This window comes from Rosa rugosa, chromosome 6, assembly GCF_958449725.1.
Source record: "Rosa rugosa chromosome 6, drRosRugo1.1, whole genome shotgun sequence".
NCBI classification, from domain to species: domain Eukaryota; kingdom Viridiplantae; phylum Streptophyta; class Magnoliopsida; order Rosales; family Rosaceae; genus Rosa; species Rosa rugosa.
The window spans coordinates 32613359-32636236 of record NC_084825.1 but is presented as its reverse complement, the minus strand read 5'-3'; the positions used below and the strand labels follow the sequence as shown (position 1 = coordinate 32636236).

Here is a 22878-nt window from a genome sequence, read left to right as displayed (position 1 = left end):
AAAAATTTAGGTGTTGAGTCGGCAAGATAGAAAAGGAAGTAAATCCAATATGGCAGCTGAGTTATAGGATCGCAATTAACAAAAAAATTCATCCGGACTACAATCAATATAGAATCTAGATTTGGACTTTAATCAAATTAACTCTAAAATTTATAGCTTTAGATAGTAGACAATTTTTACAGAGACATAATTTATTTTTAACTTTTAAAACTATAAGGAAATATTGTGTTAATGTTGTCAAAAAGAAAAAAAAAATTGAAAAACTAAGGGCCCGTTCGGTATCATTTTGCGATACTGTTTTTTGTTTTATGAATTCAAAAATTTATGAATTTGCGTTCGGTGCATTAAATTTGAAAAACAAGGAAAATAAATTTTAGGAAACAATTCAGGAACTATGAATAAATATGAGAAATGACTTTTTGACGTTTTCATTGTTTCCTGAAAACAACTTGCCCTACAATTAGAGAAAGTGATTAATTTTTTTTACTTTTAAGCACATAGATCCACAAACTCTTCTCCTCACTTTTGATCTTTCTCTCTTTCTTTCCCACAATTTCCATTGAGACTTATCATCTCTTCTCATGATCTCATCTACTTTATATGTTGTTTGAACTTTCTTCTTCCCCGTTTTTTTCAATCAATTGAAACTTGCAGAATTATGCAGTAGAGAAGAATGAAGGATTTAGAAAATCCCTCTTTCACGTGTCAGATCTAATTTATACGGATGATTTAGGGTGAAAGCTTCGGTATTTTATGCTTCAATATAATTGGATTATCTCATGGGCAAGAGGAATTAACAACTAAGGTTGAGACATTTGATTGAATTATCTTTTTGAACTAAAGATTCAAGAGCTTGCAACTTCATATGATATATTTTATAAACAAATTTGAGGGATTTGATTCTTCTTGTTCAATCTCCTTCACAATAATCTGTTTATTTTCTCATAACAACCAATAAAGGATTCATAATCAATACAAACAAAATAGTCAATTTTTCATGATTACTCAGGAAAAACTAAACAGAGTGCTATAGATATGTTTTTTTTTTTTTAAATGATAGATATGTTTTTGATATTTCAAGTTTTGAAATACTTGTACCGAACATATATTTACATCTTAAAAACTTGTAGTTTAATTCCCCATTTTCATTCTACAATCCAGTATTACAAAAATAATTTCATAAAACGTTATAGGACACACCCTAATCTTCCCAACATGCATGATTTGAATCAAGGACTAGCTGCAAAATCCATGCCCTACCACTACACCAAGTTGGCTAGTGGTAATGTTGTAGAAACGCTAAGCTACTTATAAACGTTTTCATATACAGAAATAAAAAATATATATATATATATATATAAGTGAGTGGGGCACCAGACCCATTGGGTCCCCATGTGGCTCCACCCCTGCTCACAACCGTTGTTTAGAAAGTTATCATTTTAAAGGTTTTCATTAGAATCACTACCATCAATAACTCACGCAAGTACATTGCTCTCATCAAAATCCAACAATATGAAAAACAAAAAAGAGAGAAGTGCATTAACACAAAACCATTTTTTTGGGCCCCCAAGTAGACATTAAACTTTAAATTCTATAGCGTCGTTATTGAGTCATATTCACTTAATGAATTTTATGTTGTGCTTCATTGTCATTGGATCTAACTCACATGATGAATATAATAATGCAGTTAGAATTTATTTATTTCCATCAATATCCTCCACCATTAGATTTAAATTCAACAGCAGTTGAGTACAACTGAGTACGAAAATCACTGAGTATGTGAAAATAATTGTTCAAAAATAAGATTAGAAGAAGACTCACTAATGTTTATTACATATATAATTTGCACCTGAATTTGATAATGTGCATACACTCACCCACAGGGCCACAGACCCAATGCTCAATGCTAAACTTGAAATCACTTTTCCCTGTTTGCCTCACAGAAAGAAAGGGTGCTCTATATGATTAAATTTAAAGACTACTTATGGAGATTATTTGTCCCTAAATCATCTTCAGTTCACCCCAAATAACCATTCCAAATCATTTTATTTTTATATTATTGGTATTAAACCAGAAAAGTTCCTTTCCCCTCCAAATTGGGAATGATTGTACCCGTAATGTTTCAAAGTTTACATAGCATAGGACCATATGTAGATCTTATAATGCCAGAGAGGAATTAGAGACAACCCTTCTCTTTGCAGCAGTGAATTGCCTCACTGAACATCTCATCAACCCCATACTTAAACTCGAAACCTGAATCCAAGAGTTTCTTTGATGACAGACCAGGAAACTTAGGACCTTTAACTTCCTTTAATGACCTGCAAACAGACAGATCCAAGACGAAATACATTTAGAGATGGAAGCAAAAAGAGAGATTGAAGTAATATGAAGTAGAATAGTTAACTTACTCTGCTGAGGGTATTTGCAATTCGGGGAATTTGGCAGAAAGGAACTCGGCCATTTCTTCAATTGTTACGACATTTGATGAGCAATTGTATCTCCCTTTTGCATCATGATGTTCGAAAAGGAAAATGTGCGCTCTGGCGACATCATCCACATGTACCACTGATATATTGATAAGAACAGGATATTCATCCCTGTTGCCTGCATTAAGCATAGATGTCAAAGAAGCTTTTTAACGTGTGGTTAGGACTTTGGAATCTAATAAATTCTTAATTATTCTAGATTTGGATTTTAAATCCTTCATTTTCATGTCTGTCATTTTAAATGTGCAGTATTCCTTTACTAATTCATGAAAAGAAGGCATTTCCAAATTTGCCAACTCCAACAGGCTAACTTGGAATGATATAAACTCTTACAGATTCACAAGATACTTCACCAAACAAGGAACCTTGATCGAATTCTAGAAGTCAAACATCTATTCCCAACATCGATTTTAAGTAAGAATGTACTAAACTCATGAGTTGTCTGAAACTGTTGTTATAGTTTATTCAAAACAGCCTGCAGATATATATTATATTACGTGTTTGCTTATCCTAAGGCCTAACATTATATCCGGTAGTATTGCAATAAGACTATAATTGCGTTGAAACACATTGTATGCCATATTGCCATTGAAGCCCCCAAGTTTAACAGAAGGCAAAGTAGATAGTTTGCACAAATAGAAATTGTATAGGATATGTCTACTAGTTCTTTTTGGAAATGCAACCAAAGCAGATGTGTTTTTAGTCTTTTTATGCTAAACATACCTAAAACCAGAGCCAATGCGGTCCGAACAGAGCCAGGGAACTTGGGACAAATGAAGGGGCCAACAACAAAAGAAGGAATTACTGTCACAACCTCCAATCCATTTTTCTCCGAAAATTCAAGAACTGCCCTTTCTGTCAATGTCTTCGAAATCATGTATGAGCCTCCATAAGGCTTTAAAGCTTTAATGTAATCTGTGTCACTCCAAAAACTCTCATCCATGTCTTCCACATCCTTGTTGCTAAATGCAACAGCAGATGCACTAGAAGTGTACACAACTCGTTTCACTGTTTTTGCATATAAGCATGCCTTGAGGATACCAAGGGCTCCATCAATTGATCGTTTGGTCACTACTGGTTCAGGTTCCTTGTCTTCAAAGTCAACCGGAGTAGCAACATGGAACACTCCGACGCATCCTTGAATGGCTGTATTGAAACTTTCTGGGTTGCTTAGGTCTGCGTTGAAAATTTGGAGCCTTTCTTCTGCTCCAGGTAGAGCTGTGAGGAAGCTTACATCTTTCTTTTGTTCTGATTGAAAAAGTATTACTGTTATGATTTTGTTTTCAAGTACACACTAACTAAGTATCTAGCAGTAAATTTGCGCCAAACTTCAGTTTGCGCTAACAGTAAAGACTTCTTTATGTGCGAGGCAGAACAATTCAACGATAAAGAAAACTTGTAGATTGGCCTTTTATCCCAATATGAAAAAATGTTTCAGAAAGGCAAAGGTTTGAACATTCATAGCAATAACTCACTTCTAGGCATTAAATTTAAAACTTGGTTCAATTTCTTTTAGAGTTTTACAAAAGGAAAGTTCATATTTATTATGATCAAAACAAATAATTCATACCCAGAGACAATTTGGCATGCAGATACATAAACAACCAGCTCAATCATAATTAAAACCCCTAGTTCTTTAATCGAGGAATCAACTAAGTTAATACCCACATTTATAAAAGCAAGGGAAGTGAAACTGTGAAGATGGCTCACCGGGCTTTGATCTAATAGTAGTATTGACATAGTAACCATGCTCAAGAAGCCTCAGAATCAACCATGACCCTATGAACCCTGAACCTCCCGTTACACATACTCTACCTTTCTCTCGTTCCATCTATGATTCTATCCCTGTGAGACTCTGTCTTCAGTTCACAAATCTGATTCTTTGCATTCTCTAGAGTCTAGATATATCTATTCATTTTAACCCCATACTATTTTTTCAACTCCATTGTCTCGTCACTTTCTTATAAATTCTTCATTTCTACTCGAGTGCACAAAGACTTTCCTATGGTTGTTGGTGGAAGACTTTCCTATGGTTGTTGGTGGAAGCTAGCTGGGTCCCTATGCCATAATTACAAAGGCTCAATTGTCGTTGTTACGGTTGTTGTTCTTTTCTATATTTTTTCGTTTTTGGAAGGAATCTATTATTATTAATAAAGGTTACCATACGTGATACATCATCGGATATGAATATTCAATACCAAATTACCAATGAACACCGATCCTTGGTTCAACTGTGCAATTTAGAAGACGCAAGTGCACTACCAATTAGTAGGTGCGTTGCCCCTATTACATTGCACTGAGCTATGTAAACATAGAAGATAGCAAGACTAAGAAGTGCACAACCCTCCTTATTTAGGCATTTCTACTAGTAATAGGAAAATTATAGCATGGTTCCAGACCATGGTACACGTAGTGGTCCCGGTTAATGTTATTGGTACAAATGTCTTGCAGTTATTTCTGATTTTTTCTGATTGGTCTCTTAATTTAATTTATCTCTTTTTCTTTCACTCCTTGCATGGTCCCCACCAAATTCGAGTAATACTATTGGCTTGGACCACCACGTGGCACTTTACTCCGTGACCACAAAATAATTATTCAGTAAGATAATACAAGTTTTTATAAACTCAGATATTTTTGTCAAAATAAATAAATAAATAAATTCATAAATATACTCATTCTTCTGTTTGGAAATATTAAGAAGGAAATATACGCAAGTGCACTACCATTTAATTGATGAAGTTAAGTTGTTAATTCAGTCTTTTCCTAGTTGTAGTAGCCATTTTGTGAGACGAGAAGGTAATAAAGTTGCCCACCGTTTAGCAAAAGAGGCTTTGAAAGTTAGTCAACCGTTACTTTGTTTAGAGTCGGGGCCGAATTGGCTTCATCAGTCTGTCAGTATGGATTTCCAGTGTGAAGTCTAGTTGGGTCAATGTTTTGCAAGGGTCACCATATCGGTGTGCTTTTATAGATTGTTGATCCACAACTCATTGTATTCAATTCATTATTAATGAAGTATTCTTTTGATCAAAAAAAAAAAAAAGAGGAAAATTTTGTTGAGTTTGAGATGTCATTTATAATGAGTAAAATTATACATAATGAAAGGAAAGTAAAGTAATTCCTATTAGAAAATTAGAATAACAAATTCACCTCATTCATGACTCACGAGGAATCTGCAAAATTTTTCATTTCATGAATTTTGCACTCTATGTGGGGGCAAAGCAAAGGTATTTCATCTGCACTTACAACCAAGCCCCAGATAGAACCAGATAAAGGTGTACTAGAAAAAAGTGGTAAAAATAAATAGCTATTCTCATCATCGATCAGGCCGGTAAAGGTGTTGCAAATATATACTTCCTTTCTTAACATGAATCACACGCACACACATAGTTAATCTTCTCACTTATCTCTAATGCTAATGAGATTTGAACATGTAACTTCCATGATGTTAGTTAGACACGGTCCACAGCTCACTGATAACATGAATTATAGAAAACCCTTCTCTTTGCAAGATTGAATAGCGCCATCAAACATTTCCCCAAGGCAGTATTTAAATTTGAAGCCAGTATTCAACAGTTTCATTGAAAATACATTAGTTCCTTTGTAATCTTTAATCTCCATTAACTGACTGAAAAGGAACCAATTAGAAAAAGTGAGTAGGCATTGACACATTAATTTGACATCACAAAAGAAGAATTAATGAAGAAATGTTTTGAGGTATGTTAGCTTCAATCGTTTACGCTCATGTGAGTTAATTTAAACCGTAAATCATTATTGGTCTAAGACTTACTGTGAAAACCTACATCGATCATATGTCATCATTATATGGGCCGTTTTGAATTGCTGATTATTGATGTGAGTAACACATATGCATGCACTACTAACGCTAGCATTTTATTTACAAGAATATAACAGGAGAAACGATGTCTTACTCTGGTATTGATATATGAAGTTCTGGGTATCTTGCGGAAAGAAAGTCATATAACTCATGAATCGTTGTTTGGATCGACGAACAAATGTACCTCCCTTTTGCATTAGCATGTTCAAGAAGGAAGATATGGGCACTCGCCACATCATCTATGTGCACCATATATGTGCTAACAAGATATTTACATTGCTCTTGGTCACCTGCATGGATTGAAAAAACACTAGCTAATTGAGCAAGTTAAAATTCAATTATATAGAATGCAATAAAACTTCAGAAAGAAGTGGCATGGAATCAATTATATCCAACTTGCTAATAAAGAGCATATCCCAAATGATGTACAGATGTAGTACTATTTGGCAAATATGACAGAATAAATGATTTTGTGTGTGTCAAAAATGGCTAGCTAGCATTCATGTTTATGTCAAAAATGGTATGATCGATCAAAGAATTCAAGTATACAAGTTAGAAAACCAAATCATTTTGATACCGTCAAGTTAAAAAAACTAAATCATTTGGTAAGGCCGGTATGCAGAGTTAGAATTTCAAACTTTCATGACATTAATTTTATATATCAAAGAAGTTAGAACGATTTACATTCTTGATGTGAGATACACTTCTTGTCAACAACATGAAATGAATATGTTAAATTAGCATATATGACAATTGGTTTGTCCCGGAATATAGCATTGACATACATGCATCAAGGCTTAGAATGTCAACAAAATCCTTGAAATGAACAAGTTTTTGTGTGTACATGCACATTAGAGCAACTCTAACAGATTCCCTATATTTTGATTTTTCTCTACTTTAGGGAAAAATAAGCCTCTTTTGCTCCAACAGATTCTCTATAACTATCCCTATTTTAGGGAAAGTGAGGAAAGAGAAAACCAAATTCCCTATATTTACAGCAAACTCTAAAATTTTAAGGAAGAATATGGAGATTTTAGAGATCGTTGTAAAATAGAGAATCTGTTGGAGTTGGAGAAGAAAAAGAGGCTAAAGCTTTGACTTTTGCTTCCCTATAATACAGAAATTATAAGGAAGCTGTTGAAGTTGCTCTTAGTTTAGTTAATTTTGCTCAATACTTTATATACTTTCCCTTATTTTTGTGTTGATACCTTTCTATTTTGACCCTCGATGTATCTAATTTCCTGATATTTTAATCGTTTCATGCATTGTATTAATCCAGTTTATAAAGTATAAAGGGAAAAATAGTATACCAAAAATGGGAGCCATGCCCATGTACACGGAAGCAGGAACATTTGGACAGACGAAGGGTCCAACTACTATAGGCAAAACCACAGTGACAAGATCCAAACCATTCCTCTCTGCAAATTCCAGGGCTGTCCTCTCCACCAGAGTCTTGGAAACCAAGTAAGAAGAGCTCACAAGCTTGTTACTTCTGCATACATCAACCTCACTCCATGTGTTTTCATCAGTTTCTTCAAGACGCTTGCTGTTGTACAATATTGTGGCCAAACTGGATGTGTAAACCACTCGCCTCACCGTCTTGCAACTTAGACATGCCTTCAAAATGCCTAGTGTTCCTTCCAGGGCTCGTTTGGTTACGGTTTCCTCGGGTTCTTTGCCTTCAACGTCCATAGGGTGAGCAAGGTGGAAGACACCGGTGCAGCCTTGGATGGCGTCGTTGAAGGTCTCGGGGTTGTTGAGATCTGCATGGAAGATTTGGAGTTTCTCTTGTGCTCCTGGAAGGCTTGTCAGGTAGCTGATATCTCTCTTGCCTTCTGCCATAAACAAATGGAACATATACAAGCTCATTAAATTAGAGTCTGCAGATTATTTGATCAACTCTGAACCCTAAAACTACGTTGCTTAATTTGGACAAAAGTATCCGATCTGGTTAACTGGTTCAAACCGCGTGTTTATGAAACCTGAAAGGCCTTAAAAGCGAGTTAAATTTCTGGAAATAAGAAATTAGCTTGAACAAATTAAGTTATGCACGCAATAGAAAACATATCATACATATCGATTCTCTGAATCGTTTGGTATATGAATATTTATTAAAACTAACTGCATCTCTGTCCATATATGCTCCCAATTACTTACTAGCAGGGTTGGATCTAATGGTGGCTCGAACCGAGTAACCATGCTGAAGCAGCCTCAGAATCAGCCATGAGGCTATATATCCTGTTCCACCAGTTACACAAACTGTGCCTCTGACTTCTTCCATCGACCGATCTCTCTCCATCACTGTGTAATTGTCCTACTTAATTAATTAGCTAATTAAGGTGATGGCTATAGAGATGATGATTTAGCTTTCACGGAGAGCTTGAAATGATGGGTCAGTCCCTCCTTAATTGGAGGAGGAAATCCATGTGGTGGATGAGGAAATCATTATTTTGTGTAGCCTTGGTGACCCATTGAATGCAAAGAAGGCTAGTTGCTATATGAATAGCAAAGTTGGTGCAGTAGAGTTTGAAAGGTAAGAAACAAACCTATAAGCATAGGTTGGAGGTGGCAGCAATCTTTGAAGATGGAGGAGACATGCATTAATAAGCATGCAAGCATTGAATCATGAAATAAGGAAGAAAGCTTTGTAAAACCATAGTTACATGCTCACAACATATGCACAACAATCATAATAGGATTAAGGCTTACCTTCAGCAATAACAGTCATGGATTCCATCTTATGCAACTGCTTAACTCGATCACTGAATATAGTCTTCTGTTACTTACCAACTTGCTTCTCAATGGACAGAACTTATGCAATAGTCGTGGTAGTAATCAGGGACCAATTCATCTGTATATATATGAGACTTAAACCTCAAGAAGCTTCCCATTAAAGCATTCCTTGTCGGTTTAGGTTTCACTCTTAGATTCCTAATGTATCACAACTTGTAGCCTTTCTTGTCGACTAAGCAATGGATTACTATCCTTAATGAATTGATACACTACTTCATTAAGTCACTAGTATTGATTCACTGTTTGTATCCATGTTAAACTAGGATTGATATTAAGCTAATCATCAATTACTTTATGATGACATGTGTTATGTCCATATTTGATCTTACAATCTCCCCCTTGGACTCACACATATCATGCTCGATGATTTGCACCAGAAAACATCAAAACCTACTTAACTTACTGAAGTGCGCGCCAGATAACAAACTCAAATCGAAAATCCATTTCAACATGGTCAGATCACAGTTACTTATGCAGAGCAAGAAACAGTATACATTTTAACAAAAATGCAGAGTTTCAAAACCACTAACACAAGCTTCTGCAATCCACATATGTTCAACCAGAAGTGATACAATATATGTTAATGTGTATCAACAAGTAAACATATATTAGGTCCTACTTTATGTTTCTAAAACCAGAAACTCAAGCAAATTCACTGAACACTGATGGCTTAAAAATATTGCTTGAACCTTAACATCATGCTTCACATGATTTAAGCCATCTGATAGCAAGTATGATATTCAAAACAAGATGATAATTTCCAAAATAAAACAATAAAGCTGCAGCAAAATCATAACTGGAAATACCTCAAAAGTTTATTGATAATAATAAAATCTGTCATTACAAACAAGTTGTGATAAATAAAGTCAAGAGACCACAACTAAAAAATACAAGAACTCAAAAACCTTAGAAATTTAAATTGCTCCAACTGGATTAACTCTCTACTGAACCTAAGCATCTAGATTTGCTAAAACTCCAATGCTGGCTGTATGTTTCTGGAATGCTGCTACTGACAAGGCCTTGGTGAAGGGGTCTGCTAGCTGCGAATTCGTGTCAATGCTCAAAACAGCTATCTCACCATGCTTAACCCTTTCTCTAACACTGTAATACTTTAAATCAATATGCTTAGAATTATTTGATCTTTTACTGTTCTTGCTAAAGAAAACTGCAGCTTCATTATCGCAATAAATCACAAGTGTGTCTGCCACAATGTGACTTAACACTTTGGTCTGCATCAAGAAATTCCTGATCCAAAGTCCTTCACACACAGTTTCATATACTGCAATAAATTCAGCTTGCATGGTGGAGGTTGAAACTAGAGTTTGCTTCATGGTTTTCCAAGCAACTGCACCTCCTGCTAGCATATACACGTATCCACAAGTTGACTTCTTGGAGTCTGGATAATTCCCTGCGAAATCAGAATCTGAAAATCCAACGAGGTTCAGATCCTCCACTTGCCTATAAACTAGCATGTGACTTTTAGTTTTCTGCAGGTATCTCAACACTTTCTTCCCAGCTACCCAATGTTCATGGCTTGGATTAGACTGAAATCTTGATAAAATCCCTACTGCAAAAGACAAGTCTGGCCTAGTGCAGACTTGTGCATACATGAGACTTCCTACAAGTCTAGCATAAGGCTTTGACTCCATATTTTCTTTCACAACATCACTTTTGGAACTTTGCTTCTTGGTTAGTTTATCTCCTTTGGACATGGGGACTTCTCCAGTTGCACACTTCTCCATACCAAATCTCTTTAGAATTTTGGTAACATAATTCTGTTGAGACAAACCAAGTAGTCTCTGTGCTCTATCTCTTTTAATCTCAATGCCTAGTACATAGGATGCTTCTCCTAAGTCTTTCATGTCAAAATTCTTTGACAGAAAGCTCTTGGTGTCTTTAAGCAGTTTGATGTTACTGCTAGCCAAAAGTATATCATCGACATAAAGTACTAGGAAAATAAAATTGTTCCCAACTGTCTTCAAGTAAACACACTCATCAACAAGATTCTCTGTAAATCCAAAAGTAGAAATCACAGAATCAAATTTCTTGTACCACTGTCTAGAAGCTTGTTTAAGGCCATAAATTGATTTTCTTAACCTGCATACTAAGTTTTCACTTCCAGCTTGCACAAAACCTTCTGGCTGCTTCATATAAATCACTTCATCTAGTTCACCATTCAAAAAGGCTGTCTTAACATCCATTTGGTGTAGCTCCATATCAAAGTGAGCAACTAAAGCCATGATTATTCTAAATGAGTCTTTTGTAGAAACTGGAGAAAAAGTCTCAGTAAAGTCAATGCCCTCCTTCTGTGTAAAACCCTTGGCAACTAATCTTGCTTTATGTCTCTCTATATTGCCATTTGCATCTCTTTTGGTTTTGAAAACCCATTTACAACCTATAGGTTTCTGATTTGGGTCAGGTTCAACTAATTCCCAAACTGCATTTTGACTCATGGAATTAATTTCTGCTTCCATTGCTAGCTGCCATTGATGAGATTCACTACTTTCAATGGCCTGGTTAAATGTAGTTGGATCATTGTCCTCTGCACAATCTATTTCAATTTCTGCTTCTTGCAGATAAACAATGTAGTCACTATCTTCCCCCCCATAAGTTGGTTTTCTTGCTCGCTGTGATCTTCTAGGCTGAGGGTTGTCAGTTACGTGGTCAGTTACCTGACCAGTGACAGTTACTTGGTCAGTTACATGGTCAGTGACATGACCAGTGACAGGTACTTGACCAGTTACTTGGTCAATGACATGACTAGTTACAGGTACTCGACCAGTGACTTAGTCAGATACTTGACCAGTTACATGGTCAGTGACTTGTCCAGTGACAGTTACTCGGTCAGTGACATGGTCAGTTGCTTGACTAGTTATAGGTACGTGATCAGTTACTTGGTCAGTTACTCGACCAGTGACTTGATCAGTTACTTCTTGTTCTAAAGGCAATGCTACGCTTATATTCTCATCCGACACAATTTCCTCAAAATCTGAGGATAAATCCTCAAGGTTTGTATTGTGAACTTTTTCACTTAGAAACTTTACTTGATGTGTTTCAAAAATTCTAGGTGAATGATAAGCAGAATATAATTTATAGCCTTTAGATTTATCTGGATAACCTATAAAATAGCAACTAACTGTCTTAGGATCAAGTTTATTCAAGCTTGGATTATAAATCCTAGCTTCTGCATGACATCCCCAAACATGGCAGTGATGAAGACTAGGTTTCCTGCCACACCAAAGCTCAAAAGCAGTATTTTCTATGGCTTTGCTAGGTGTTCTGTTGCAAATATAATTTGCAGTTTTTAAAGCCTCACCCCACAGAAATTTAGGCAAACCTGTTGTACACATCATGCATCTAACCATGTTCAAAAGAGTCCTATTCTTTCTCTCTGCAACACCATTCTGTTGTGGGTTATAGGGTGTTGTATATTGAGCTTTAATTCCATTGTCTTGTAAAAACAAGGCAAATGGACCCTTTTGTTGGCCGGATTCAGTGTACTTGCCATAGAACTCACCTCCTCTATCTGATCTTACTGTTTTGATTTTCTTTTCTAGTTGATTTTCTACTTCAGACTTAAAGATTTGAAAGGCTTTCAATGCTTGTGCCTTTTCTGAAAGTAGATAAATATAACTGTATCTAGAAAAGTCATCAATGAATGTGATAAAATACACATTTCCACAGATAGTTTGATGCCTAAATGGTCCACATATATCAGTGTGTATGAGTTCTAATAAATTTTGGCTTCTATATGCAGTCTTCTTTCTAGTATTAGTTATTTTTCCCTTAAAGCATTCAACACAGTCTGTTAGATCAGAAAAATCAAGTTCATTTAGGATGTTGTTTTTCACCAAAATTTTCAGTCTCTCTTTTGAAACATGGCCGAGTCTTCTATGCCATAAAAATGCAGACTTTTCATTTAGTTTGGTTCTTTTAACACCTGTTAAAGTGCTAGTACTGTTAGTGTTATTTTCAACAAGTAAAATTTCTTGTTGAGCCATTGAACAATTTAACTGTAAATAATCATTCATAATAACACCAGAACCAATTTGAACAGAATTTTTAGAAATAAGAATTCCATTACTATCCATAACAAGTCTACAACCAGATTTTACTAAAAGAGAAACTGAAACCAAATTCCTTCTCATGGAAGGTACATAAAAAACATTGTCCAGAACTAATAATTTTCCTAATCCTAAATCGAGCTTTAAGGTTCCAATAGCCTTGACTGCTACTCTCATGCCATTTCCTACACACAGGTTCACTTCATCACTTTTTGGGATTCTCCTCCTTATGAATCCCTGCAAAGAATTAGTAATATGAATAGGTGAGCCTGAATCTATCCACCAAGACTGTGGTTCAACATTTATAAGATTAATTTCTAAGGAAAAAACTGTATTAGAAAAAATCTTACCCTTTTTGGCTAACCAGTTCTTATAGCCAGTGCAGTCCTTTTTCATGTGTCCTACTCTTTTGCAAAAGTAGCACTTGAACCTGAATGGCCTGTTTTCCTTGGCCACTACAGCTGTTGAACTCTTAGTTATGGCTTTGGTAGGCTTGAGCTTATTCTGGGGCTTTTTCCTTTTAGGCTTCTCAATGAGGTTAATGGTTGTAGCAGGTTCCTTTTCTTCCTTGATCCTAGATTCCTCATCCACACAGATGGATATAAGTTCATCTAGAGTCCAGTTTCCCTTTTGAGAGTTGTAACTGGTCCTAAGATGACTAAAACTGTTAGGCAAGGAATGTAGTGCATAATGCACTCACTACAAGAAAAGTAGCCTACCACAACATCAAAATAACAACATGCTGTAAATGCTCATTGTTACTTACAATATTTCACAACGGGCAAAAGATGTGCGTTGTAGCAAACCATGTATTACCACATGGGTCATTTGCATGTTGTTAATTTAGTTATCAACAACTTACTTTGCGTGTTGTTATCTAAAAGTTGTTAATTAAGTTATCAACAAGCAGGTGTGCACGTTGTTGAAAATTTTTCGGAATGACAACATGTGGCGAACGCTGTCAAAACTTTGAGATAAAAAAAAAAAAAAATTGGTGAGGGGAGCTGTCAGTTTTATTCTAATTATTCTAAATTTTAGGAGAAATTTGAAACTCCCTTGACCTAGCTTGTGAGAAGCGAGCTATCACTAAACTCTCCCGCCACCAAAAGCTCTCGACTCATCGACTCATCGACGGTGACCTTCATAATGTTCGACGGGGTCGGAGCCACCTAGTTGTTTCCTTCCCTCTCGCCGTCAACTCTCTCAAGGTACTTTTCAAGCAGCTCTTCGTTCTCAGTTTTCAGTTTCAAATTCTCTCAAGGTATCAAAATCAAAAGCTCAGATATCAACTCACTCACTCACTTGCAGCGTCTCTCAGATCTGCTCACTTCTCTCTCTTTGATTCCCAAGAAGATCAGCTCGCTTTTCTCTGCATGTATGAAGATCAGCTTGCATTACTCCCTTTGATTCCTGCAATGCTTCTCCAATTCTGATTACAGGTATTGTCTTTGACTTGTTGTTCGTTCATGGGCAATTGAGTATATAGCTATGTGGAATTGAATGGGCAATTGAGTATATAGCTATGTGGAATTGAATGGGCTTCTCTTTCTGTATCTGCAATCTATGAATAGTTTTCTGCATTTTGAGAAAATAGGTAGAGCAAAGTCAATAATATGAGTTTCAAATTGATGTTCTTGTATGTGTTTGTGTATTTTACGTTGGAGTTTAGGCTTTGAGAAATTGGGCCTATGGTTTTTGAGAGAATGTGTTGTAGTGAGCATGGGGGAAGAGAAAATTAATGCCAATTTGGGTTTAAGATCTATCTCAGAGTTTCGATGTGGTGCTTCATATTATCAAAATTGCCTCGTTTTAAGATCTATCTATCTCTTGGTATGTATGGAGATTTTATTCTGAAGTATTGGACACGATTCGAGTTAGCTTTACAGGTCTGTTTCAATGAAGGGTCATTATTTGTTTGGCCAGGCGTTCCTCCAGGCCACATTGAAGGGTCATTAGACTAATGGAAAAACTAGATGGCATGGGATTTTCTAATCAGTTTGAATATCATTTCAAGGATATGATTCTAGCTAGTGGTTTATGACCCACATGTTTATTAATGGAGTAAATGCAAAATGCTATAGATATATGAGTCCTGTTGTTCTTTCAATTCTGATGGCTGCAGTCCCCAGCATAGCAGAACAAGCCATCCGTGATTCATTCAATTCACAAATTAAATGAAGAAACTAGACCAAATTCATTCTCACGTTGCATGCTAGAATTCAAGTTGCATGCAAGAAGTATGTACCAACATGTGCTTTTCCTCTGACTCTTGTATTAACAAAATGTATTCTGATATTATATATTATATATTTGTTTGTTATCTGTACTTTCAGTATATTATATATTCATAGCATGCATCAGTATATTATATATTCATAGCATGCATCAATCTGGGACTGATTTTATGCTTTTCCAATTTTAGGCTTAGCAAGTTGACTTGGAGTCTTTGGCTGTTGAATTAGACGAGGAGAACAAGCGGCTTTTGAAAGAGAAGGTAATTGCTTTTGAATTAGACGAGGATTGCTTTTTGAGAAGGTCATCACTTGGTTGTTGCACCGAAACTTACTGTACATAGTATTTCAATTAGAATACTTGTCCTTGTCCTTGTGGTTCAGAAGGAATAGCAATTGAGTGGCACTGTAGTAGTGGTTTTTGTTAAGATGGAGAAAGAATGGCTGCAATTTGATAGATTTAAGGATGAATACAGAGTGGGAGCTCGTATGTTTGTGGATAAAGCAAGGGCAGATTATGGGAATTCTGAAGATGAGATTATATGCCCATGTATCAAATGTAGAAACTCTGAACACCACCACTTTGAGATAGTCTATGAGCACTTGGTAACAAGAGGAATGGATCCTACTTACAAAATTTGGATTTGTCATGGTGAAACAGGAAGTGAATCCAATCATGAAGATCTTGAGATTCCTGAGACATATAAGTTGTTTAAGGATTTATGTTTTCAACATGATGAAAATGATGAAGATGATGAAGATGTAGATGACACTATTGAGACTAGAGAGGCAGAAATTTTAAATTTAGTACGAGAAGCTGAAACTCCCTTGTTCTTTGGCTGTACAAACTATACGAAGATGTCAGCATCAGTTGCTTTATTGAAGATGAAAGCAAGACATTATTTGACTGATATTGCTTTCGATGACATTCTTCGCACTAGCCGTAGTTTCTTACCAGAAGATAACACACTTCCAGAGTCCTTATATTCAATGAAGAAGCTAGTGAAGGCATTTGATCTTGGATATGAGAAGATACATGCATGTGTCAATGATTGCTGTTTATTTAGAAAAGATTTGCAGCATCTGGAAAATTGTCCAAAGTGTGGTGCTTCAAGATGGAAACTTAATGAAAGCAGTTCTAAAATTCAAAAAGGCATCCCTGCAAAAGTTTTGCGTTACTTTCCAATAATACCAAGGCTTAGGAGAATGTTTGCTATTACTGAAACAGCAGAACAATTAAGGTGGCATTCGAATAATAAAAGTCAAGATGGTAAGATGAGACATCCTGTTGATGCATTAGCATGGGAAACAATAAATAGAAGGTGGCCATCTTTTGCATCAGATCCTCGAAATATCAGATTTGGCCTTGCTACCGATGGGTTTAATCCATTTCATGATCTTAGGTCTACGTACAGCTGTTGGCCAGTCATTTTGACAATATATAACTTGCCTCCATGGTTATGTATGTCTAAAGAAAGTCTCATGTTGACGTTACTCATACCAGTTGTCAATTGTTACCGGTTGCTTTGAGGGGTTGTCTACCAAAAGGACCGAGGATTGCAATTTTCCGATTGTGTGCGTTCTTCAATGAACTATGTCAAAAAGTTCTGGACAGAAATAAATTGGAACAATCGGAGGAAGATGTTGTTGAGACATTATGCATGTTGGAGATGTATTTCCCGCCTTCATTCTTTGATATTATGGTTCACCTCACAATACATCTAGCACGAGAAGCTCGTCTATGTGGGCCTGTCCAATACCGTTGGATGTACCCGTTTGAGAGGTTAGTTATAATCTACTTACATTATTATTTAATTTTTGGTAATTCGCGTCTGAATTTTCATTAATGATTTACCTAAATATGTCCTAGGTATATGAAAATATTGAAAGGATATGTGATGAATCGTGCACACCCTGAAGGATGCATAGCTGAAAGGTACCTCGCTGAAGAATGCTCAATATTGTGTAGCAAATATATAAAACAAGCTGTTGAAATAGGCCATAAATATGGACGCAATGAGGAGTTTGACAATGGTTTGTTGATAGAAGGGAATGCCCTTTCAAAGGCAAAGAAAATAACTCTTGCACCTGAGATGTTACGTGCTGCTCATCACTATGTGTTGATAAATTCTGATGAAAGCCGACCATATAGCAAGTAAGCATATTTCCTTTTACTTTTTCATGTTTTGGTATTGAAAAGAAAAATAATAATATTAACTCAATTTTGTACCATAGTTTACATTTGGAAGAACTTCAGCGTTTGGATAAACGTCTATCAAAGAATGAAACATTATTACACAATAAGCACAAAAAGTCATTTGCTGAATGGTTTGAGAAAAAGGTACACTTTTGATACATTTTTGACAAAAAGTAGTCTTGGTGCGCTTTTGATTAGGTTATATATTTGTGTATATCTAACTATCGCCTCCCACTTTGAGCAGATCAAAGATGAGTCGATGGTCCAGGATGTGTCAACTACATTAAAGTGGCTTGCTGGTGGACCTATCGACCTGTCTCTTTCTTATACTGGTTTTATCATCAATGGTGTTCGATATCATACCATAGAAGCTGATAAATCTCGACAAACATGTGGTATTTCAATTGAGGCAGATACCCTTTGTAGATCTAGTGCAAAGGATAATTCAATGAAGGATTCACCAGTTTCTTATTATGGGGTGTTAAGAGATGTGATAGTCTTATCATATCATGCGTTTCAGATTGCTCTATTCAAGTGTGATTGGGCAAACATTGCCAATGGTGTGAAATTTGAGGATGGATTTACTTTAGTTAATCTCCATGAAGGATTAAGTCAGTCCAAGAGAGACCCGTTCATCTTAGCGTCGCAGGCCAAACAAGTTTTTTATTCTAGGGAGGATGAGTCATCTAGTTGGTATGTTGTCATGCAAGCACCACCAAGAGGATTTTACGAGATGGAAAAATGCAATGAGACTGCATTTACACCATTCGAGACATCAAGACTAGATTATAATGAAGATCATGATGAACCTTATGCAAGGATTGGTGTAGATGGCATGCTATGTGATGCATAGTTTTATAATTAGTCATCAGAATGTTTGACTTATGTTTCTTTAGCTATGTAGCTTTCGTCATCAGAATGTGTTGGCATTTTTTGTCATTATATATCAGAGACATGTTTCCTTTGTATTGTAGTTTAACTAATTAGTGCTTTCATATGTTAGCTTTGATACAAGGTCTTAAAGCTGGTCTGGACTTACAGAATAAAAGCTTTTGGATTGATTCGTACAACTCCAGAAGATGTCTGAGCATATTGAGGTGAGTAAAGTAATACCAGCAACTCTGTGAGGGTGTTTGGTTATCATGTTTTTGTATTCATTGTTACAACTCTATATGATATTGTATTCATTTTTTTTTGCTGAAGTGTTCCAAGAAAGCTTCTAAGAGGAAAAAGTTTCTGAGGCGTGCTCTAGTTGCTGCTTCTCTCAACTCTGGAAATGCAGGAATTAGGATAGCAGACGAGCAAACTAGTGATGGAGATAACCAGCCAAATGAACGAGTAGCACAATCTGAAGGAGTGATTAACAAAGGAAAAAAGTCAAGGAAACTGCACAAGGGTAAAGAAAAATCTGTAGTCCAAGACACTGATGGAATTGATGAAGTTATATCAAGCAATAGGAGGGTCAATGATACATCAGCTGAAGTGGAGAGTAATGTAGAAGAGTCACATACAGAGAGACCACAATCTGCAGAACCAAAAAAGAAGCGAGGTCCAACCACAATGGGAATTATTCCTGAAGGCCAAATCACAAGGATGAATGTCACTTTCAATGCCAACGGACAACCTTATGGCACAAATTCAGACAAATTTGCAACAGTTCTTGGGGTCTTGACAAGAACACATATCCCAGTTACCCATCCAACATGGAAGGATCTCGATCCCACCAAGAAGGACGATGTTTGGAAATTAACTCAGGTTTGTTTATCCCTTTTTGCTTATTTAGTTTTGTATTGGAAATCTGACTTTTATTGAGGAAATTTGACATGAAAATGTTTGAAAAAAATGTAGCAATACTTCATTGTGGATCCGGTGCATAAAGGCATGGTTTACAGAATGCTTGGAAATTATTGGAGACAATATAAGTGTGCAGTTACAAAAAAGATTCTGAAAGCAAGTAGGAAAAAGCATAAGAAACGTGCAATTGACAAGGTCAAGCCAGCAAATGTGAAATCTCAGATAGAATGGGACAACTTTGTGAAATACAGACTTGGTCCTGAGTTTCGGGTAAATTTCTCCTTCTATTAGATGCTTTTTGGACACATGGTATTGCATCATTAATTCATGATCTGTTACAAAACTTCTATTAATAGGATCTATTTTCTTGAGAAACTCATTAAGTTAAACAATCAATGTGTGTTGCTGTGCTTTATGGGTGTGTTATTTATATCTATGCTTTGTGGGTGTGTTAATTAGATAATTGTATACAGCTGTTAAGTGAGAAGTTCAGAAAAATGCGGAAGAAGCAAGAGTACACTCACACATTGAGCCGAATGGGTTATGCACGCTTGGAGCACAAAATGGTATGGTTTTCAAGCGTATAAGTAAATATATAGCTGTGCACTTTTTTATAGTATAGTGAATTCTTGATACTTAAGAGTAGTTTCCTATTGCATCATTGTTTAGAAAAAGGAAAATCCTACTGAAGAAGTAACAAGAGTCAAATTGTGGACTAAAGCGCATGAGAAAGGCGGTAAACCTGTTAATGAAGTTGTTGGTGCCATATTGGTAAGAAAGTTGAGTTCTCTGATCTTTTGGTTTTAATCAAAAAAGGTTTTTTTTTTTTTTTTTGTGGTTACAAAAAAGGTTCTTTCTTGTAAGTGGTGTTTCTGAATATTGCTGGAACCATAAGCAAGTGGTGTTTCTCAAATATTGTTGTTGTCTGCACTGTTGTTATACTTTTACCTTTCCTATACTGAGATCATGTTGCATGTTTATAGGAAGGTTTAAAAGCGTGTAATGAGTCACAGGAGAACCCACCATCTGCAAATTCCATAAGGGATGATGCACTTGCAAGAGTTTTAGGACCTGAAACTCGTGGACGAGTTCGTGGGCTTGGGTTTGGTACTACACCATCTCGAGTCAATGCTACTATTCAAGGCAGTGCAAAGGTTAAAGAACTTGAAGCTACTGTATTAAGTCAATCACAGAGGCTTGCTCAGGTTGAAGCAAAGCTTGAAGCTCTTTTAAAGGCCACTCAGGAGGTCCCTCAACAGAACAGAAACTTAGAGCAAATGATAAATGCACATGCAACTACTTCTCAGGTATGTAATCTCTGCTATAATTTGTAAGCTTTACGAATTTTAGGTGAAACAACTTCTAGTTAGATGTTTAAACCAATATTTGATTCTCTTAATTTCTTATATTTGTAGTCACAACAATCAAGTCGACCAATCAATGCTCCAAGCAATGATCTTGAAAATAGAAGATGTGCACTTTTGAATTGGAACAATTATGAAGAAGATGAAGTAGTGGCTGAAGGGAAGATCTCTTCAACAAATCCAAGTACAAAAGTTCATTGTGTGCCTCTTGGACGAGATTGTTGGAAGGTTTGGGTTGATGTGGTGTTTGATAAGTATCAGACTATGGAAGTGTATAGAGCAACCATGGATGCCAAACAACTTGGTGAAGCTGTAGGAAGCACTCTTGCATGGCCCAAAAGCTCCATTAAAATGCTCCCTTAGTAGTTGAAGTAGCAGGTACATTTTGCTTTACTAGAGAATATATGTAGGTCAGGAAGTACCATGCATGTTTTGTCAATGCTGATGGAACAAAGAATCTAGTACAAAGTTTTGTAAAGAACATATGTATAAGAGAATGTGGCACTCCGCACTCCTAATGAAATGTATATTTTTCATACATGGTTAGTGTGTACTAATATTGGCATGTGAATGTGTTTAAGTAATGGTGAATGTTTATAGAGGTACAGGAAAGCAGAGCCCAGCAAATTGGGTGCAATAATATGTACTGAAATTTATAACAACGTATCCAGTAATATGACAACATGCCATGTATGCTGTCGAAAACTAAAGACAACATGCTGAGAGTGTTGTTAAAACTTACAACATGCGCTTGAAACATTGTCAAAAATTTATGACAACGTGCAGAGCTCATTGTTGAATAATTACAACAACATGCTTTGCCTCTTTTTGACAACGTGCAAAGCGCGATGTTAAGAACTCGTGGACTTTTAATGACTCTGGCATCTACAACATGCGCTAAACGTTGTCAAAAGTGATTGACAACGTGAATTGCATGTTGTTAAACATGTTTTTTCTTGTAGTGACTACTTGCTCATCCCTAACCCCCATTAAGAGTTCCCTGAGTCTGCCATTTATATTGATCATCTTCATAATATGTTCTCTAACTCCCCCTGAACCCATGTACTTCAAATCATGAAACTCCTTGGTTAGCCTAGCTGCTTCTGCTTTTTCACTTTCTTTAAACTTAGCACCTATGAGTTCCAGAAAATCTGATGCTAGCTCAGGCTCTTCTATACTTCCCCTGACAGTCTTAGACATAGATGTTCTGATGAGGTTCTTAGCCATTCTATTGGATCTATGCCACTTCTTGTAAAGGTCAGTATCTTTCTTGGTGCTCTTTTCATTTAACTCTTCAGGCTTATCCTCAGTAAAGCAGTAGTCTATGTTCTCATGCATTCCCATATAATTTTCCACAGAGTCTAGCCAAGCTCTATAGTTGGTTCCAGTTAACATCAAGACACTGTTCAAGTTCATGTAAGAGTTACATAAGGAGCAAAACAAAAATTCGAGTGAGTTCTCAGTTTGTAAAGAAAATATATTTAAGTTTTCTGTGTTTTATTTAGCTTTAAGTAACCAAAACAAGAACATACAGAAAACCTAAACAACCATACTTGCATTCATGTCAGTCCATAACAAAAACAATATTAAGCATCACTTTTGAGCAGAAACTTAATATCCTGGAGTTCTTTATCAATATGCCATGTTCAATGAAAACAAGTTATCCAAAGAAATTTATCCACATCTTTAGACAGAAGAAAAATTTCTAAGTATCCGTATTTATTTTCATCAAGCATGCATACTGCTGTTTTGTATTCTAAAACCATACTTAACCACTTCTTTGGAAGATATAACTGAAGCATAGTTTTAAAACACAAAACACAATTTCAGTTTTGTTACTCGATCAGGTACAGTTACTTGGTCAGTTACATGACCAGTTACATGTACCTGATCAGTGTTTTCTGCCAATATCAATGAAGGATGCTTTGTGCATCATAATCACTTATGCCAACAGAAAACCACAAAACACTTGAGCTTATATATTCTACCCAGATCATTATCTTTATAAGAAATTTAAGCTCATGCATCTGTCAATTTCAACGATGTGCAAAATTTGGGAGATTCTGGTTCTTCATACATCGTCATACGATCACAGATGCAATACCATATAAACA

At 36.0% G+C, this 22878-nt stretch overlaps 4 protein-coding genes across 9 annotated transcripts; 2 read left to right on the top strand and 2 right to left on the bottom strand.

Moving 5' to 3' along the window:
* Positions 1–2027: 2027 nt before the first annotated feature.
* Positions 2028–4437, bottom strand: LOC133715308 (vestitone reductase-like). Its single transcript, XM_062141754.1, has 4 exons — positions 4197–4437; positions 3210–3734; positions 2409–2604; positions 2028–2318 (listed from the first exon to the last, which is right to left on the bottom strand). Exons 1-4 carry the CDS (start codon positions 4315–4317, stop codon positions 2177–2179), a joined length of 984 nt encoding a protein of 327 aa, XP_061997738.1. The 5' UTR covers positions 4318–4437; the 3' UTR covers positions 2028–2176.
* A 1295-nt stretch (positions 4438–5732) lies between these two features.
* On the bottom strand, positions 5733–8675 carry LOC133713602 (vestitone reductase-like). Its single transcript, XM_062139633.1, has 4 exons — positions 8479–8675; positions 7632–8156; positions 6416–6611; positions 5733–6111 (listed from the first exon to the last, which is right to left on the bottom strand). The coding sequence occupies exons 1-4, from the start codon at positions 8618–8620 to the stop codon at positions 5970–5972; spliced, it is 1005 nt and encodes a 334-aa protein (XP_061995617.1). The 5' UTR covers positions 8621–8675; the 3' UTR covers positions 5733–5969.
* A 5532-nt stretch (positions 8676–14207) lies between these two features.
* Positions 14208–21317, top strand: LOC133717324 (uncharacterized). Of its 6 annotated transcripts, none has more exons than XM_062144015.1 (10): positions 14208–14386; positions 14487–14617; positions 15601–15672; positions 18610–18703; positions 18810–19361; positions 19455–19670; positions 19874–19966; positions 20070–20171; positions 20384–20647; positions 20816–21317. In XM_062144015.1, the coding sequence occupies exons 4-10, from the start codon at positions 18686–18688 to the stop codon at positions 21125–21127; spliced, it is 1557 nt and encodes a 518-aa protein (XP_061999999.1). In that variant the 5' UTR covers positions 14208–14386; positions 14487–14617; positions 15601–15672; positions 18610–18685; the 3' UTR covers positions 21128–21317. The 6 variants fall into 6 exon arrangements, with proteins under 6 accessions (XP_061999999.1, XP_062000000.1, XP_062000001.1 ...); XM_062144016.1 differs by having other exon boundaries at positions 14210–14386; positions 19455–19560; positions 19860–19966; positions 20384–20707; XM_062144017.1 differs by having other exon boundaries at positions 14210–14386; positions 19455–19565; positions 20384–20707.
* On the top strand, positions 15679–18459 carry LOC133717325 (uncharacterized). The gene is made up of 4 exons (XM_062144018.1): positions 15679–17192; positions 17280–17564; positions 17645–17750; positions 17851–18459. Exons 1-4 carry the CDS (start codon positions 17071–17073, stop codon positions 18457–18459), a joined length of 1122 nt encoding a protein of 373 aa, XP_062000002.1. The 5' UTR covers positions 15679–17070.
* Positions 21318–22878: the final 1561 nt, after the last annotated feature.

Bases quoted from the DNA above. Each gene is read 5' to 3' on its own strand.
- LOC133713602 (XM_062139633.1), bottom strand. From the start codon at position 8,620: ATGGAGAGAGATCGGTCGATGGAAGAAGTCAGAGGCACAGTTTGTGTA. The intron at 6,612-7,631 runs GTATACTATTTT...CAATCCATGCAG, and splicing joins GGGCATGGCTCCCATTTTTG to GTGACCAAGAGCAATGTAAA. The intron at 6,112-6,415 runs GTAAGACATCGT...GTTCCTTTTCAG, and splicing joins CTTCATATATCAATACCAGA to TCAGTTAATGGAGATTAAAG.
- LOC133715308 (XM_062141754.1), bottom strand. From the start codon at position 4,317: ATGGAACGAGAGAAAGGTAGAGTATGTGTAACGGGAGGTTCAGGGTTC. The intron at 2,605-3,209 runs GTATGTTTAGCA...TGCTTAATGCAG, and splicing joins CGCATTGGCTCTGGTTTTAG to GCAACAGGGATGAATATCCT. The intron at 2,319-2,408 runs GTAAGTTAACTA...GTCTGTTTGCAG, and splicing joins TTGCAAATACCCTCAGCAGA to GTCATTAAAGGAAGTTAAAG.
- LOC133717324 (XM_062144012.1), top strand. The intron at 19,671-19,873 runs GTAAATTTCTCC...AATTGTATACAG, and splicing joins GACTTGGTCCTGAGTTTCGG to CTGTTAAGTGAGAAGTTCAG. The intron at 20,708-20,815 runs GTATGTAATCTC...TTATATTTGTAG, and splicing joins CACATGCAACTACTTCTCAG to TCACAACAATCAAGTCGACC.
- LOC133717325 (XM_062144018.1), top strand. From the start codon at position 17,071: ATGTTGGAGATGTATTTCCCGCCTTCATTCTTTGATATTATGGTTCAC. The intron at 17,565-17,644 runs GTAAGCATATTT...TTTGTACCATAG, and splicing joins GAAAGCCGACCATATAGCAA to TTTACATTTGGAAGAACTTC. The intron at 17,751-17,850 runs GTACACTTTTGA...CACTTTGAGCAG, and splicing joins CTGAATGGTTTGAGAAAAAG to ATCAAAGATGAGTCGATGGT.